This window comes from Molossus molossus, unplaced genomic scaffold (genome assembly GCF_014108415.1).
Source record: "Molossus molossus isolate mMolMol1 unplaced genomic scaffold, mMolMol1.p scaffold_m16_p_19, whole genome shotgun sequence".
In the NCBI taxonomy this organism is placed as follows: Eukaryota; Metazoa; Chordata; class Mammalia; order Chiroptera; family Molossidae; genus Molossus; species Molossus molossus.
In genome coordinates this window covers 34,310,936-34,330,702 of record NW_023425354.1, presented here as the reverse complement: position 1 = coordinate 34,330,702, position 19,767 = coordinate 34,310,936, and the positions used below count along the sequence as shown (strand labels likewise).

Genomic DNA, 19,767 nt, shown 5'->3' with positions numbered 1-19,767 from the left:
AAACCCAGGTTTGTGCCCTCACTGGTAATCAGACCACAGTCTTTTGGTGCATGGGAAGACACTCAACCAAGTGAGCCACTCTGGCCTGGCTAAAGTATAGGTTTTTAATTTTATTTGAATGTTTTGTCTTAGTAAAAGGAAGGAATCCACCGCTGATCCATTGAAGATTGATAGATCTGAGCACATTTATTCTCCTTTAATTTTTTACTTGGAAATAAATGTTTTATAATAAGGAATACTATTTAATATAGATAGGTAAAAAATAAAAATGAAAGTTCTCCCCTCCCTATTCCTGGTCCTGAGGGGAACTCAGTGTGTATCCTCAATCTTTTTCTATGTATATACATACATATATTAATACATATGGTTTTTTAACGTTTATTTTTGAAGAAAATGGGGTCATGCAAAACAGTGCAAGAAACTTGATATTTTCATGTCCCTCTATATAGATTTACTTCATTCTTTGGCTAGGCTTTGTCTAGATACATTCTTTTAACCTGAAATAGGATCCCCTAGCCCTGGCTAGTTTGGCTCAGTGGTTAGACTGTCGGCCGTCAGATCATGTAAGGGAGGCATCCAATTGATGTGTCTTACATGGATGTTTCTCTCTTCCCCCTCTCCCCGCCCCTCTCCTCTTTTTCCCCCTTCTCTGCCCCTCCCTCTTACTCTATCTAAAAAAATCAATGGAAAAATATCCTTGAGTTAGGATTAACAACAACAACAAGCAGGGAACCTTTAAAGTCAATATGATTTTCAGGTCATGGATAATTTGAGTAGCTTTGAATTTATTAACTTCATTGTCTTTGTAATAAGAAATATAATGCCGGTTTTATACGTGTGTTAGCCTAGGAACTAAGGAATCTTGAGAAAGTCCAGCCTCCTTATCTTTTGTAAAATTGTTCCTAAATAATACAGCTCTTTGCTAGTGCTATAGATGGCCCTCCCATCAGAGGCAGACTGGTTTAGCTCTTTTCAGCCTATTGTACTCTTCAGCTGAGCTTTATTTATTCCTTAGAATCAGCATTCTGTGCTTTTGTATTCAGCAGTCCTTGTGTTTTCTGAAGTATCTGGGTGTGACACCGACTACCATTCCTCTTATTATGTGACAACTTGCCTTCTCAAATATACCTTTTCTTCTTTCCTCCAGTGACTAAAATAAGACAGCTTCTCTGCCCTGGAATTTATCTTTCTGGTTTCCCTTATGATGTCTACTGGCCTTAGCCTCCTGACTGTCTCCAGATTTAATTAAGTTTGGTCTTGAAAACAAACTGCAGTGTTCTTTTAATTTGATTTATTCAGTAAATATTATTTGAGTGCCTACTATGTACAAGTCACATTCTCTACCGAAACATTGGTGGTGTTTCTTATTAATTATCCTAATTTTCTCCAAGTCAGAGTAGATGCCAAAGGACACTTAATATCCAGATCTTGGTTTTTAAATACTGTTTTCCAATAAAAGGAATCAGGATTCCTTGGAGAAATGGCTGATTCCAAGGCTGAGTCAGGAAAAGTACAAGATGAACATGAACACCGTATGCCAGAAAGCACAAGCAAGGAAACACTCAAAAAATGATGGCACATGTCAAGGAGCAGCGTAGTTTGAAGGGACTTCCACTGGCCAACTTTGAGATAATTTGAGAAATTAAAAAAAAAAGTGATCAAAGATTCAATGGAGCCCTGGCTGGTTTGGCTCAGTAGTTAGAGCCTTGGCCTGTGGTCTGGAGAGACCCGGGTTCAGTTCCCGCTAAGGGCGCGTACCTTGGTTGTGGTTTGTCTCCGGCCCTGGTTGGTTGTGCGTATGGCAGCCATTCGATGTGTCCCTTTCACATCCATGTTTCTCTCTCTCTCTCTCTCTCTCTCTCTCTCTCTCTCCCTCTCCCTCTCCCTCTCCCTCCTTCCTCTCTTTCCCTCTCACTCTCTCTGAAAAAAAATGGAAAAAAGAAAAAGATTCAATGGATTGTAAACCATTGAATAATAATACGTATATACACATAAATTGTAGTAGTAGTTGATTTCAGGCAAGAGTCATCAGTGAATCCTAAAATAACTGTCAGGTAGAAGTTATGAGGAATAGGATATTTAAATGGTCTCAAACGTATCCTTTCAAAAATTAGTTACTAATTACAAGAGGAAAAAATAGTAATTTCACAGTGTCAAAATCTGGCAGTTGCCACCTTAACCATGTATTCGATGTTAACATCACCAGTAATGGAACAAATCAACGTCATTTTCCTCTTGCTGTGATGCACTGAGTAGAACATACCATCATTTATTTTACTTTTCATTTTTCTTTATTGATTGGAGAGAGAGAGAGAGAAGCATTGATGAGAGAGAACATTGATTGACCACCTCCTGCATGCCCCCTGCTGGGGATTGGGTCCACAACCTGGACATGTGCCCTGACTGGGAATTGAACCAGTGACTTCTTGGTGTATGGGTTGATGCTCAGCCACTGAGCCACACTGGTTGGGCCATACCATCATTTATGAATTATGCCTGCCAAATGCATAGCGTCAATATAATCGTGAAGGGACACCCATGAGACATCCCAACTGAGGACATGCTGTATAATAACTGGTTTGTACTGTTTTTAAAAATGTCATTATTGAAAGACAGAGGCTGAAGAACTTTCAAATTAAAGGAGACTAAATAGACATGACAATAAATGTAATGCGTGATCCTGAATTGGATCTTAGCCCAAGGAGGATGGGTGTAAAATTGCTATAAAGGACATTATCGAGACCTTTGAGTAAGGTCTATATAATGATAATGTATCAATGTTAAATTTCCTGATTTTGCCCAGCCCATGTGGCTCAGTGGATTGAGCATCATCCCATGGACTGAGAAATCCAGGTTCGATTCCCCATAAGGGCACATGCTGGGATTGTGGGCTCGATCCCTAGTAGGGGACATGCAGGAGGCAGCTGATCAATGTTTCTCTCTCTCCTTTTCTCTCTCTAAAAAATCAATGAACTATACACACACACACACACATTTTTTAATCCTTACCCGAGGACATTTTTGCATCCATCTACTTATAGAGCGGGGGGGGGGGGGAAGAGAAACATCAATGTGAGAGAGACACATCAACTGGTTGCCACCCACATGACCCCAACTGGGGCCAGGGACAAATTGCAACCTAGGTACTTGCCCTTAGTGGAAACTGAACCCGGGACTCTGGTCCGCGGGCCAACGCTCTAACCGCTGAGCCAAACTGGCCAGGGCAATAAAATATATATATTTTTTGATTTCCTGATTTTGATCATTGTATTATGGTTATGTAAGATCATTTTTTTGTTCTTAGAGATTATACAGTGACATATTTAGAGCTAAAGGGATATGACAACTGCATCTTACTGTTAAAATGATTCAGGGGAAAAAACTTGTAAATATATAGAAAGTATGATAAAACAAATATGGTATAATGTTAACAAGTGGGGAATCTTAAAATTAAAATTGCAGTGATTTTTTTTTAAAATGTAGGAGAACACACTATAATGACTTACAGTGAGCAAGGAACACCAGGATATTTTCTAGAAAGCAAGAGCATATTTGTCCTGTTTTGTCTTTTGGAGTTATATAAGGGTTAACAAGCTCTTTCTTCGTTGCTTAATTATATCAACTACCTACTAGTCAGTGGCTTTCAACCTTACCTGTACATTGGAGTTACCTAGTGAATTTAAAACCTTTCTGATGTCCCACACCCCCAGATATCCTGATTTCATTGGTCTGAGATATGGCCTGTGTAGGGGCTGAGGCGGGCATTTTTAAATGCGCCTCAGATTTTTCTAATGTGTAGCCAAGACTGAGAACTGTTGCTAGCTATATTTGGTAGATTTCATTAAGAGGAGGATGTGGGGAAAGGTAAGAATTTAGTAAAGTTGCATGTATAAGATACCTTGCTTCACTTAGTGCCCCTCCTTGGCTCCTCACAGCTTCCTCCTTTCTGTCTTTTTTGCTTACACCTCACAAAAGCCTCCAACCCGTTGTCATTCATTTTCAGATTTTTTCTGATTCTCTTCTGAAATGTATGTATTTCTTCTGTAATATTTTGTGGGCTTTGATGACCAAGTTGTTGTCTATCATGACATTAAAAGTTATAATTTAAAAACTCACTAACTCTTTAAACCTTCTCTTGTCATGGGTCCTGATAACCATTTTTTATTTAGGTATTTGTAAAACTTTGAGACTTACAGATGAATCATGGCTGGATAAAGACCATATTTTAAAAATGAATAGACTGTGTTCCTTTTACTTCCTCTAACACCCACCAGAATTGCCACTGGAACATATTCTTTAAGTTTATGCTCTTGGAGTTGGAATAATTTCAGTTACATCCTGTTTTGATTCTTTAGCTCCTGCTGCTATTCACAATTCAGACTTTCTGAAACCCTCCTGCTTGTCTTTTACTGTTCCCAGATGTGAATGATGAGAAGGACCCCTAAGAACTGGATTTGGCAGCAGAGGACTTGATGAAGAGGAGAATGACTCTTTAAAGGGTCCAGCTTTTGCCCTAGCTGGTTTGGCTCAGCAGTTAGAGCAACGGCCTGCAGTCCAGAGAGACCCAGGTTTGGTTCCCGCTAAGAGCATGTACCTCGGTGGAAGTTTGTCCCCGGCCCTGGTTGGGTAGTGTAGGTGGCAGCCACTCAATGTGTCCCTTTCACGTCAATGTTTCCCTCCCTCTCTTTCCTTCCCACTCTATCTGAACAACAACAACAACAACAACAAAAAAATGGAAAGGTGTCCTTGGGTGAGGATAAAATAAATAAGTAAATAAATAAAGGGTCCAGCTTTTCTGGCTGTGCTGTTTTGCAGCTGTTGATGAAATAAAACAGCAGTTTTTGTAACATGAATTTGTTTGCTTTGTTAGCAATGGATATTGATGTAACATGCTTTTTTTTAGTGTTCAATGGCTGTTTCTTAGTTTCATCTTTCACATTTAGAGGCTTCAGCAGATCACATAGTTTGCTGTCTATTTTCATACTGATGGATGAGATCTGGTTAAATGAACATCAAGAAACAACATAAAGATGAAGAAAAATGAGGCAGTATTGTAGAAGGGTTTAAAGGTATAGATGGAAGATTGAAGTGGGAGTAGTCAACTTCTTTTTCATGGGCATGGTATATTTTCTTTTAAAGCCAGTTGAGCGTTGTTACCTTTTCTTATTTCAGCTCCTGCTTTTTGAAGATAGGTGAGCCTGGGCCTTAAAATCTTGCCCGCTTTCGCTCAGTGGTTAGGACATTGGCCATGGGCCAAAGGGTCAGAGGGTTCGATTCTTTTTTTTTATTTATTTTTTAATCCTCACCCATTTTGGACATTTTTCCATTTTTTTGTTCAGATAGAGTCGGGGAGGGAGGTGGGGAAGAGAGAAAGAAACATCGACGTGAAAGGGACACATCAAGTGGCTGCCACCTGCATGACCAACCAGGGCTGGGGACAAACCTCAACCAAGGTATGTGCCCTTAGCAGGAACCAAACCTGGGTCTCTCTGGACCGCAGGCCGACGCTCTAACTGCTGAGCCAAACTGGCCAGGGCAAGGGTTCGATTCTTGGTGAAGAGCATGTACCTGGGTTGCAGGTTCGATCCTTGGTTCTGGACCGGGTGGGTACGGGAGGCAACCAAATGATGTGTCTCGCATCAATGTTATTGTCGCTCTCCCCACCTCATCTGGAAATCATTGGAAAAAGTATCCTCAGGTGAAGATTAACAACAACAAGAAAATAGTGGTGATAGCCCTGCCATTTCACATTGCAGGGCCTGAGCAGTCAGTCATTTGAGATTGTTCCTTTAGAAATGACTAGTTCCTACCATTCTTAAAGCTTCAAGATTGTTGTTTCTGTTATACTGATTGAATAAAAGCCCATTAACTTTTTTTAATTCCCCCATTAACTTATTTTATTTTTCCATCACCATTTATCCCCCCTATATCCTCCTCTTCTTCCACCACCCCCCTCCTACTCATGGACAGAGACAATAATCACCACACTGTTGTCCATGTCCATGAGATCTTTTTATTTTCTTTTTTGCCCAGTCCCTCCACCCCCACCCCCATTAATTTTTTAAAGTACTAATAGAGTAGAGCAGTGATTTTCAACCATGTTTGTTCATTAGAATCACTTGGGGGAACTTAAAAAATATGAACATAAGAGTTCTACTCCTTGACATTCTGATTTATTTGGTCCAAAATAGAGCTTGAATGTTGTTATTTTTAAATATTTTCCAGATAATAGTATGCAGCCAAGGTTGAAAACCTCTGGATTCAGAAGACATTCTATTCTGTCACTAACTCACTCTGAGATCTTTGAGCCTCAGTTCTTTATCTGTGAAGTTAAGAGTGGGTGAATGAGATAATATCTGGAGTCTTTCAGGTTTTGAAAATACTGATTTGTGAACCTTTTCCCTGCCTACATTAATTTTTTCCCCCAGAACCTTGAAATTCTGATAGATCTTTCCTCAGATGCTGTTCTTTCTTCCATTGTAGTTAGAGATCTTGAGATTTACTTTTCCCCACTCCTGTGCCTCCTAAGATCTGGATTGCATCTTCCTTTTGGCCATAACCTGAAAGATGGTGTCTTTATGAATAGGTCAGTTAATATCCTAGAGATTTGAATTGTACCTATCCTATAGTTTTGTTGTTATTAATCCTCACCCGAGGATATTTTTCCATTGATTTTTAGAGAGAGTGGGAGGGAGGGAGAGAGAGTGTAACATCGGTGTAAGAGAGAGACATCGATTTGCTGCCTCCCTTACAAACCTGACCAGGGCCGGGGATCAAACTGCAACCCAGGTACTTACCCTTGACCAGAATCGAAACTTGAGACCCTTCAGTCTGCAGGCTGACTCTCTAACCACTGAGCAAACCGGTCAGGGCATATTTTTTTAAATTTTAATTCTCACCCGAGGACATTTTTGCATTTTTTTCCAGATAGAGCAGGAGGGAGAGACAGAGAGAAACATAGATGTGAGAGAGACACATCAAGTGGTTGCCACCCACACAACCCCAACTGAGGCTGGGGACAAACTGTAACCGAAGTACATGCCATTAGTGGAAACTGAACCCAGGACTATCTGTTCTGCAGGCTGATGCTCTAATCGCTGAGCCAAACTGGCCAGGGCTTACCTTTTTTTTTTAATCCTCACTCGAGGACATTTTTCCATTTTTTTTTTTTTTTTGTTCAGATAGAGTGGAAGGGAAAGAGAGAAACATCGATGTGAAAGGGACACATCGAGTGGCTGCTACCCGCACGACCCAACCAGGGCCGGGGACAAACTGCAACCGAGGTACATGCCCTTAGCAGGAACCGAACCCGGGTCTCTTGGGACTGCAGGCCGACGCTCTAACCGCTGAGCCAAACCGGCCAGGGTGGTCAGGGCTTACTTTTTAAATAATCTTATTTCATTTGCTACCCTGCCAATGGGTAACTGTCATGGTGTTATTTATTACATAACAGTATTCTGCTTTAGTTCTTTTATCCTGGTAACTCATCCATTTTGCTCTGTTCTCTTATAGGAGAAATCTTTGAATTAAAGGCTGAACTCAACAATGAAAAGAAAGAAAAGAGGAAGGAGGCTGTGAAGAAAGTGATTGCTGCTATGACTGTGGGGAAGGATGTTAGGTAAGGGTAGTCACTCCTACCGTTGGTTGCTTTAGACCCATACCCTGTTTTATAGCTTTTACTGCTTTTCATTTAAAATTGTCATCATCATAGAGCCTATAGGAATGGGTTGTCCCTGAAGACATTATCAGAAAGTGTAGTTGCTTTTATATTAATGTGACTTAAGTCTGTTTTGTTTTGTTGGAATAGTGAAACCAGTTTGATTTTTCTGAACCGCAGGCCCATACTGTAACTGCTGAGCCAAACCGGCCAGGGCCAGTTTGATTTTTGTTGTTTACAGATCTAGCAGAAAACCTGAGAACTGGCACAGTTACAAATCTGTTGCCGAGGTAGTTTTAGAAAATGATAAAAATATACTGAGATGCAGAAGCTCATATGTTCTTTAACTGGCTCAACTTTACATTCAGTTCCTGAATTTAAGATAAAAGTCAGTGTTAATTAACAAAATTCGTTTTTTTGTTTTTAAAATTTCCGTAATTTAGCAATACCATTTGGAAATAAGTAAGGATTGTCTGCAGGCCTCAGAGGATTCCCAAGATCCTTTCATGGGGTCCATGAGGTCAAAGCTGTTCTTCTATAATACTGAGGTGTTGTTAGCCTTTTTCATTGTGTTGATATTTGCACTGCTAGTGTGGTAGCATGAATCAAGGCAGTGGTGCAAAACCGTAATAGTTTTCACCACCATGTACCTGAAGGGAGAGAAAGGGCAATTTCACTTAGGACTGTATTTCATAAAGCATTTAAATTTTATTTTATTGAATCTTTGAACCTTTTTAATATTCTGTAAGATGAAATAGCAGTTATGCATAAGCACTTCTGCTTTATAGCAGAGTGATAGTTGGATTGAAAAGAAACCCCATGCATGAGTATTTGAACTGGGAACATTATTTTCGTGTGAAAGTATGATCGACAGACAAATTATACTTAATCAGACTTCGGTATTTGAGAGATATTTTATCAAAAATGAACAAAGTGAACCTGTCACTTTAAGGAGGAAAAATGACATTAGATAAATTTAAGCTTTATAGTAAAATTAGAATGTCAGAAAACTTCTATCTTCTGTTGTGAGCTTGGCAGCTTGCCAATACTTTTCTGATGAGATTAGTGGTGAAATGAATGAATATGCTTATTTGCTTTTATATGATACAACATCAGGAAGGTCGGCATAACTCATTGAACCAATATTTTCCAAATGACCAGTGCATATAAATCAAAATTATGCATGGGTAAAAGATCCAGTCAAAATAAATGATAAATGAGTAGATTTTAATGCAACCAAGTATAAAAAGTTTTATTTTAGACTGCATATTGCGACTAACTTAAGAAACTGCCATTTATGCCCTGGCCAGTTTGGCTCAGCGGTTAGAGCGTCGACCTGCAGTCCCGAGAGGCCCGGGTTCGGTTTCCGCTAAGGGCACGTACCTCGGTTGCAGTTTGTCCCCGGCCCTGGTTGGTCGTGCGGGTGGCAGCCACTCGATGTGTTCCTTTCACATCGATGTTTCTCTCTGTCTCTCTCTCTCTGTCTCTCTCTCTCTCTCTGTTCCTGTCTCTCCCTCCCACTCTACCAGAACAAAAAAGGAAAAATGTCCTCGGGTGAGGATTAAAAAAAAAAAAAGAAAAGAAACTGCCATTTATGAACTAAAAAAGATGAAAACAACCATTTGTTTAGCTTTAATGTATTAAAGAAGGATATCCAGTTATATGAAAAAGCTATTAAAATACTCCTCCTTTTTCCAATTTATTTTTATTTTTTAATTTACATTTTAGATAGAGTGGAAGGGAGGGGCGGGGGGAGAGAGAGAGACATCGATTGGTTGCTTCCTTCAGGATTTAGACTGGGGCTGGGGATTGAACCTGTAATCCAGGTATATGCCCTTGACTGGAAATCAAACCCAAGATTTCAGTCCACAGGCTGGTGCTCTAACCACTGAACCAAACCGGCCAGGGCCCTTTTCCAGTTTATATACATGTATGAAACGGACACTTCAGCCAAAACAATATTCTACAACAGGTTTATTCCAGAGCAGATGAGAACCCAGCTGTCTTTGTTTAAACTAGACATTAAAGAGATTTGCAAACATGTAAAACAATGTCATCTCTTTAATTTAAAAAAAATTAGTAAATTTTTACTTTAAAATGATATTTATGTTACTATGAAATGTATTTATTGTTATTTTAAGTGTATTATTTTTAGAATTTTACGGTTTTAATTCCTGATATGGTAAAATGTTAATAGTTAAATAACCCACATGAACAAAAATTCTCTGGGGATATCAGTGAATTTTTAAAAGTGTTTTTTAAAAGGGATCATAAGACCCGAAAAGTGAGAGCAGCTTCCCTAACCAGATCTGGAGCTCTGGTGGCAGTGGTTACAATAGGACGTGACTCAATATCTTCTTGTGCTCCAGGTGCTACTACTGTTCTAAGGCAGGTTTTTGTTGTTGGAGTTTTGCTTGTTAGCACATAAACACATTTGATTTTTAAATTGCTGTTAGGTTACCATGTATCTCAGAGATTGGCAGATTTTTTCTGTAAAGGGCAAGATAGTAAATACTTTAGGCTTAGCAGTCCAAGAGGCAAGAGATTGAGGATATTATGAAGGTAATTATATAATGAGAGAAGAAATTTTCCACAAATATTTTTGTCGATGAAATTCAACATATAATAATTAAGTATGGTTTTTTGTACTATAAGTCTACTAAGGAGAAGTTTGGATTCTTTCGGGGGGAGTAGTTTGCTTAATTGGGGTTCCAAGTTAATATTCTTTCTATCAAATCAGGTGTAACTATTCATATATAAAAACTACTTTTAGCTCACTACTCATACAAAAGTAGGTGGTGGGCCAAATTTGGCTCACAGGCTGTAGTTTGCCTACCAGTGATCTGTTACTGACAGGCTGTTTTGCCAAGGAACAAATAAATCTAGGTTGATAAAACGTTTTTGCATTTCCAGCCCTGGCCAGTTTGGCTCAGCGGTTAGAGCGTCGGCCTGCGGTCTGGAGGGACCCGGGTTCGGTTCCCGCTAAGGGCATGTACTTCGGTTGCAGTTTGTCCCCGGCCCTGGTTGGTCGGGCGGGTGGCAGCCACTCGATGTGTCCCTTCACATCGATGTTTCTCTCTCTCTCTCCCTTCCTCTCTCTCCCTCCCACTCTATCTGTACAAAAAATGGAAAAATATCCTCGGGTGAGGATAAAAAAAAAATAAAATAAAATAAAAATAAAATAAAAAAAAAAACAACTTTTTTGCATTTCCTTTTGTATGCTTGGTAAATACTATTAATCTGTTAATTGCTGATTGTTTATTTTGTGCCTAGCACTATACCATATATCATAATTCAGACAAAAATAATAGATCATTAGGTACTAGAATGTATACATTAAAGGCAATAAGAGTTCTACAAAAGAGAGATCCCTATAAATAAGAATAGTTGAAGAACTCTTCTTGAAGGAGATGGGATTTATGCTATGCCTACAAAGATAGCTCAGAGAAACAGTAAATAGAGGTTAGCTGTTTGTAGGTTATATTTTAGTCTCCAGTGCAAGTACTGTAACCTCAAGTTCAGTGCTGTCCAATAGAAATACAAAGCAAGCCACGCCCGGTGTGACTCAGTGATTGATCATTGACCCATGCACTAGGAGGTCACTGGTTCAAGTCCTGGTCTGGGCACATGCCCAGGTTGTGGGTCTGATCCTCAGTGCGTGCAGGGGCATGCAGGAGGTGACCAGTCAGTGTTCTCTCTCATCGATGTTTCTATCTCTGTCTCCCTCTCCCTTCCTCTCCTCTAACATCAATAAAGAAAAAGAGCTGGGCCGGTGTGGCTCAGTGGTTGAGCATCGACCCATGAACCAAGAGGTCGCCGGTTCGATTCCTGCTCAGGGCACATGCCCAGGTTGTGGGTCTGATCCCCAGTGGGGGGTGTGCAGGAAGTGGCCAGTCAGTGTTCTCTCTCATCAGTGTTTCTCTCTCTCTCTCCCCTCCCCTTCTTTCCTCTCCAAAAATCAATAAAAAAAAAGAAAGAAAAAAGTCACATGTGTAATTTAAATTTTTCTGGTAGCCACATTAAAGTTAAAATAGATGAAATTAATTTTAATAATATATTTTACTTAATCCAGAATGCTATCATTTCAGCATAAAATCAATATAAAATTTTTACTGAGATATTTTATATTATATTTTTCATTAGTGTGTTTTATATGTATATCACATCTCAGTTTGGACTGGCCACATTGCAAACCGCATGTGCCTAGTGGCTACCATGTTGGAAAGTTCAGGTTCCTAGCTTTCTGGTTTGGTACTTAACACTCTTTATCTAGAAATGTGACTATTCTTAAACCAGATCTTCCTGATCTTGTGCAGATCGTTGGAATTAAATTATTTAGTATCTCCAGTTTTCTACTGGTTAATGTTTCACATTTATTTACTTGTTTTGCACATGAGCTATTCCCCCGAGAATGGAACGAACACTTATTTTTGGTGAATGTTATTAGTGTTTATTAATTATGTGCATACTGAAACTGCGTAAGGTACACACATACAAAATAACAAAGTAGTTTGCCTTCCTGAGTAGAAGTCATTGGTTCATTGGCGATATGGTGGATTCTTTGACTTTACAGTCCATCTTCCTTTTTGTAAATAATTTCTATTACTGTATATTGTTTTTGTATGTGCATGGGAGCTATACTATGTGACCCATTATTTCTCTTTTCTGTAGAAATATACTGAGATTTGCTTCTCCTTCTGAACTAATAGTAAGATATGTAGAAGTAGTTGATTTATACTGACTTTGATAAAGCATGAGGGGGAAAGGGTTAATTGTTAACTTCCATAGAATTATAGCTAATCTATATTTTTTTAAAATTATAGCTAACTCTGTGTGTGTGTGTATGCACATACATATATACATATATATTTGTTGTTGTTAATCCTCACCCGGGGATATTTTTCCATTGATTTTTAGATAGAGTGGAAAGGAAGGAGGGAGTGAGGGAGAGAGAGAGAAACATCTGTGTGAGAGAGACATTGATTGCTTGCCTCCCACATGACTCTCTCCTGGGTCAGGGATTGAATCTGCAACCCAGGTACGTGCCTGTGACCCTTTGGTCCACAGGCTGACGTTCTAACCGCTGAGCCAAGCTGGCCAGGGCCGAACCTATATTTTCAAAAATCAGTTTACACTTTAAAATCTGACAAGCTTAACCCTTTCAAGCTAATGGTACAACTTTGCTAATGGAAATACGAATTTCTTTTCGATGGCCTTACAGGAGAATGGTAAATTATGAAATGACTTGAACTTGAGAAGAGTATAAACTCCTTTTATATTTGAATACAGTGAAATTTTCATTTATTTAAATGTGTAATGTTAAAAATAAATAAATTCCACTAAAAGGGATTCATGATATCTTAGAGAAATGACTGGGTTCCAGTTGTGGGATTAGATATGTACAAAATGAACCTGAATAGAGCATCTTTTTCTGCCGGAAAGCAAGGAAGCTATTGAAAATAGAGGTTCATATCACAAGGACTCAGGAGCTAACCGAATAATTTCCCATTGGTCAAGGATGGACAAATACAAGTATTAAAAAGTATAGCAAGTGTAGTGCTTTGAAACTGCAATGAAGTGATATGAAGAATTACTGTTAATTTTTTTGTGATAAAAATAGTGAATTTTAAAAAATTCTAAAGATTTACACTAAAATATTATACATGAAGTGATGTAATGTCTAGGATTTGTTTTAAAATAATCCAGAGCAACTAGATGTGGTAGAGTCTAGGGAAGGGAGAGTGTTTGAAACAAGATTGGGAGTGTATCAATATTTGTTTGCAGCTGGGTGATAGATGTAACATTGGGTTCATTATGTTGATTTCTCTACTTTTGTGTGAAATTGTTCATAATAAGTTTTTTAAAATTATTTTTATTTAAAATAATTTTTAGAGAGAGAGAAACATTGATTTATTTTTCCACTTATTTATGCATTTATTGGTTCATTGACCAGGGATTGAACCCACAACCTTAGTGTATTGGGATAACGCTCTAACCAACTGAGTTGCCCTGCCAAGGCTTAAATATCTATTTGTAAAGACCTCTTGGGATCAATACTACAATGTCTTCAGAATTTATTTCTGTAATAATTATTATCACTGTGGAGACATTTGTCCTTGCATCAATTCACTTTGTAAACCAAGGCTTATTTTTTCGTGTTTTATTCAACAATTTGGCACCAATGTCTATTCATCTTTCCTTGCTCTTTTCTCCTCTCTTCACAGCTCTCTCTTTCCAGATGTAGTAAACTGTATGCAGACTGACAACCTGGAACTAAAGAAGCTTGTGTATCTTTACTTGATGAACTATGCAAAGAGTCAGCCAGACATGGCCATCATGGCTGTCAACAGCTTTGTGAAGGTAACTTCAGGGGCTCAACAACAGTCTCTTCTACTTTAAGTAACCTTTTCAGAAGTGTCTCTTGATATAGTTAGTGTCTGCAGTGCAAATAAGCAACCTCTGTTCCAAAAGAGAGCCTCTAGAGAAGTACTGACAAGAGACTAGGAATGTTCATGTTTTAGACATTCTATATGCCAGCATTTGTCATCCAATTCAGACCATATGGTAAGCCTTCTGTTAGCTGGGCTTGGTACCTCCTTGCCAGATGGGAGAAGAAAGCCAGGTGAAACCACTCTTTTGTGAGCTGACAAAGGCTCACAAAGGCTTCCAAGACTGACCTAGGGTAGGAGTGTTGTTCTCGTATCAGTAACCTGTTTTACCTTTGTAGAAATTAAGATTAAGGTCAGAGGTGTAGTGGACACTACATCAGGCACTACTTCTATTTTGTATTACTTAATAGGTCTTACAACATTTGATTAAATTTTTTTTTTTTTATGGAAAATTTCAAACATATAGGGTAGAGGGAATATTTAAAACACCCATCTTGCCCTGGCCAGATTTGCTCAGCAGTTAGAGCATCAGCCTATGGTCCAGAGAGACTCGGGTTTGGTTCCTGCTTAGGGGGCACGTACCTCGGTTGCAGTTTGTCCCCGGCCCTGGTTGGGTCGTGAGGGTGGCAGCCACTCGATGTGTCCCTTTCACGTCGATGATTCTCTCTCTCTCTCTCTCCCCCTCCCACTCTATCTGAACAAAATATGGAAAAATGTCCTTGGGTGAGGATAAAAAAAATAAAATAAAAAAATAAAACACCCATCTTGCACTTTCAGTAGTTACCAACTCAATCTTGTTACAAGATCAATCTTGTTTAATTTATACTCCTTATGCATTCCAAACCCTTGTCCCCTCTCCTAGTGGATAATTTTAAAGCAAATCTCAAATATCATAAGGATGAAAAATCATTTCATCTTTATATTTGTCATAGTATTTCTTTTTTAATTTTTTGCATTTATCTTCAGATAGAGCGGGAGGGAGAGAGGGAGGAAGAGAGAGAGAAACATTGATGTGAGAGAGACACATCGAGTGGCTGCCACCCACACAACCCTAACCGGGGCCGGGAACAAACTACAACCGAGGTATGTGCCCTTAGCAGGAACCGAACCCTAAACTCTGGTCTGCAGGCCGACGTTCTAACAGCTGAGCCAAACTGGCCAGGGCTAGTTTACATTTTTTGAAGTTTACATCGATTTATAATTAAAGAAATTTTTTAAAGTAGGGCAATTTAAGGAGTGTTCTTACTGTTTTATTTGTAGTACATTTAGAAGAGCACTTTCTAGTAAAGAATGTATGCTAATTAGGATATCAGAGGGCATTCTGCAGCTTAATCCAGGAACTTATGTCAGGTCCACACCTGCTTCTGCACTCTCCTTTGCTTCCTTGGCTGTAGGCCAAGCCCTTTTTTTCTCCCTACTTGCTATTTGTGAACTAACTGTGAAGTGGGACTCATTTTTCCAATTCCTTATTAATTTATTTATTTTTCTATACCAGAATACAAACCCAAAGGTCTTGTTTTTGTTTTTAGAGCAGGTCCACTAATGGCCATGGGGATGGTCACACCAGCTCACTAGGCTTTTGCTCAGCCCTGGAACTAATCCTGGGAATTTCTTTATTGTGTATATAAAACAGTTAAATGAATTGTTAACCCAGACTTTTATAGGTACCTAATATTTGTACTTAGGAAAGGAAAGGAATAGCATGGGAGATTTGGATTTTGATATGGACTGTAACTGGAAGCTTGCATTAATGAATATTCTTTTATGACTTAAACAACCCAGACTATTTACTTTCTGTCACCATGTATACCTGTAGTTGTCAAGGATTGTTTTTTGTAGGACTGTGAAGATCCCAATCCTCTGATTCGGGCCTTGGCAGTCAGAACCATGGGGTGCATCCGAGTGGACAAGATTACAGAATATCTGTGTGAGCCTCTTCGGAAGTGCTTGAAGGATGAAGATCCCTATGTTCGGAAAACAGCAGCAGTCTGCGTGGCAAAACTCCATGATATCAATGCCCAAATGGTGGAAGATCAGGGATTTCTGGATTCTCTGCGGGATCTCATAGCGGATTCAAATCCAATGGTAATAAGCTTCTGCTTCTGTAAAGAGAGCAGTATTTAAAATGGGTTACTTTAAACAAACATGTTTAAAACAAATCTTATCTTTGGAACATTGAACCATAGGTTAGCTGTGGGAAGCATGACTTCTCTGTGTCCCATGGGTTGTCGTTCTCACACCCTGGTATTTCTGAGATGGAAACCAAGTACTAAAATACAAGGAAAGCAAACCTTTGTATTATACTTAACTCTGTATTTGCTTAGAAGAGCATTTTTAACAGGTGTTCCATGGCAGGCACACTGGTGTGCCGCAAGGATTTTTACAACATGCAATATCTGACTAGTCAGGGACACTGACCTCTTTTCCCTTAGATTGTCAAATTAAAAAACACAAAAAACAAAAAGACAATAGCCAACACAACGGTAGCCATCCGGTGTGAATGAATCAAAATTACAACTTTTTTGGTCAGATTGACAAAAAATGTATTTTTTGGTGTGGCACAGAATTTTAGTAATTAGTTTATGTGTTCCATGAGATGAAAAAGATTAAAAATCGCTGGTTTAGAAACAAACTAGTCCTTTCATTATTTTCTTCAGGTTTTACATTAAATTTATGTCAATTTTTTAAAGATTATTTCTTCAGATAGATGTTTGTGGTATTTTCTGGTGCCTAATTATTGTAATGTATTCTTAGGAGAATTCCAGGACAAGATTCTTTTTCAGCCATCTTACTATGTTTTAAATGGTTGGCAGCCAGAATGTAATTTAACACCTTCAAGTTTTGGGACCTGTTATTTCTCTTATTGACGTTCTTTGCCTATATAATGAAAGGGGAGCCAAGTCTCAAGTGGTACATTGATTCTGCTAGTAACTGAAGCTCATTTGAATTGAGCTTTAAGCATCATTACAAGATGATAAAGGAATATAGTCACTTTCCCCTTATTGCCTAATGCTGTATTTAGTAGGAGGTGAATAACATTGAGTTAATCAATGGCTAACCCCTGAATAGTTTTTTGAACTTTTTGAAATAGAATTTGCCTTGAAATAGACATTGTCTCTCACTTGCAAATTACCTCTTCAGATCCCTGCTTTGACGTTTCATTTGGTTTATCTTATTATTTGGGTAGCCTTAACTTCTGCTCATCATCCATTGCATTTAATATCAAGGTCAAAGGATGAAGTAAGCCACTTTTTTTTTTAAGTACTGTAGTACTGCCATCAGAAATCTTTCAACCAACTCTTAGGCATAGAAGTGGATGTGAGTGTGTATATGCTTAAACTGTGACTACTACCCGAGGGTATTACCACCAGTATTAGAATCCTGTTTCAGTCCTGCCCTTTTTTCCCTCGAGTAGTACCATGTGGCACTTTTTAAAAAATTCCATAAAGAAATAAATTTATAAAACAATAGTATTTATTTTATAAAGTGTTTAGTCTAGTACCAAGTTGTGGTTTTGACAGCTATTGATTGATCGTGATATTCTGAGCAACTGTTTTTTGAAGTTTTCTACCTGAGGACAGAGGAAAACTACTTGGGCTCTATACAACAAGTTTTGGGCATCCAGATGAGCAGGATATTATATACATGTGGAAACTTGTTAAATACCCAGTGGGGCTAAGAATGTAGAATGGAGCAAAATGAAAATGAGTTCTAACTAGCAATTCCATTTTGGAAAGAAAAAGGCATCTCTGTACTAATGTAAATTCTTCAGAGCAGAACCTATAAAACTAACTGATGGCTTAATAAAGGTTTTGTTTGTTTGTTTTTTTATACCCAAGTAGATCTTTATACAGATCAGTTGAGAGGGTGGAATTATTATCATAAGATTATAGTAAACTAATTCTTAATAATTTCTAACCCATTGTTACTACAACAAATCAGGAGGTGATTTGAGGAAAATTACACAAGTATCGCTGAGAAAATTTAAGGTTATTTGGTAGATTTTTGAGAAACTTTCGAGAATGCCTTTTGTTTTATTGTATCTTGATTGCAGATTTTCCTAGAGCAGATGTCAGCATTAGAAATTAAATTGTTGGACCTACTGCCCTAAGTAGCAAATATTTGTGATTCTTGTCAGGCTTCTCAGTAGCAGAACTTTTCTCTGATATTGTTCAACTTATTGCTAACAAAGCACTCAGGGTACAAAATTTAAGGAGGCATTTACTTGGGTGATGACTCTATACCCTGCACAAGCCTGAGAGTGAGGTGCCTCCTTAAATTTTGTGTTCGGAGTGCCTTTCTTGCCTTACTCCTGTCCTAGCCGTTTTACATACATTCAAACCAATTTTTGAACTCATAATTCCTATTTTAGTGAAGAACTGAAAAGCTTGGAATAAAAGGTAGCCAGCACACATAGACACACATGCCTACTTTTGATCTTGAACTCATACTTTCAACTCAACAGTATGTCTTTCTTTTTACCAAAAAGTAATTCAACTGTCATTATACCACTGATTTTTACTTGAGTAATTGGGTCAAGTGCTGCTGATAGGAAATGGATGAGTGCATGAATAAAGTTTAATAACTTCCAAGGTCTAGCAGTAGAATATAAAGTTTAGTAGTTCAAACATCTGAGAAGCTCCTAAGGCTCATGATGACCTTGTGTCATTAGGAAAAGAGAAATATAAATTTAAGTGTATTCTATGCTAGGCACAGTGATAGATACTCTTACCTAAAATAGTTTACTTAGTTCTCATACTTTCCCAGTGAAATAAATGTTATTCCATGTAAAGCAATGTACAGGGAGGCTAAATTATCCCAAAGCCATACAGCTAGTGCTAATGTAGCCAGGATTCTGACCTAGTTCTGAGTCTCCGTACTCATTGCTTGTCACTGCCTTCATGGATATGTATGTACAATAGAATTTAAATGTATATAAGCACACAGAAATATTTAGAACTGTTTCATTTTCTCAAAATGGTTAAAATTTTGAACATATAAAGGCTTTTAATTATTTGAGAAGTGTTTTAATAGGGAAATCTTAAAATCCTCTTACTCTCATGAGGGGTAGAAGTCTTATTTTTACTGCTTTTAAGGTCACTTTGTTCCACTTTTTTTTCAGAAGTTTGCTCCACATGGGGGCAGCACTGCACCAGCAAGTGTTCAAATCTGCAAAAGAAGCTAATGCCTCTGGTGCAGTGGTTCTCAACCTTCCTAATGCCATGGCCCTTTAATACAGTTCCTCATGTTGTATGTGGTTGTATCTGCATGTGGGTGGACCCGCCTGGAAATGGATAGAGGAGCGATGTCTAGGTTCCTAAGACCATCGGAAATATGTATTTTCCGATGGTCTTAGGCGACCCCTGTAAAAGGGTCGTTCGACCCCCGAAAGGGGTTGCAGCCCACAGGTTGAGAACTGCTGCTAGTGCATTCAGCTTTGGTAGTTTTCTTTTATTCCCCCCCCCCCTTTTTTTCTTTTTTTTTAATCCTCATATGAGGATATTTTTCTATTTATCTTCAAACAGAGTAGGAAGGAGGGAGAGAGAGAGAAACATTAATGTGAGAGGGACACATCAACTGATTGTCTCCTTCAAGACCCCGACCAGGGCCAAGGACAAACCACAACCGAGGTATGTGCCCTTCACCGGAATCAAATCCGCAACTCATTGGTCCACAGGCCAGCACTCTTAACCACTGAGCCAAACTGGCCAGGGCTTAGTA

General features: G+C 38.6%; 1 protein-coding gene across 5 annotated transcripts in view; it reads left to right on the top strand.

Moving 5' to 3' along the window:
* Positions 1 to 19,767, top strand: part of AP2B1 (adaptor related protein complex 2 subunit beta 1) — a 137,720-nt gene that overhangs the window by 9,826 nt on the left and 108,127 nt on the right. For 4 of the 5 annotated variants that reach the window (XM_036269959.1, XM_036269960.1, XM_036269957.1 and 1 more), the window contains exons 3-5: positions 7,513 to 7,618; positions 13,882 to 14,017; positions 15,886 to 16,131. In XM_036269959.1, the coding sequence (XP_036125852.1) occupies positions 7,513 to 7,618; positions 13,882 to 14,017; positions 15,886 to 16,131 (488 nt within the window). Of the gene's footprint in view, positions 1 to 7,512; positions 7,619 to 13,881; positions 14,018 to 15,862; positions 16,132 to 19,767 lie in introns of those variants that run through there. The other variant, XM_036269961.1, reaches the window with a different exon arrangement.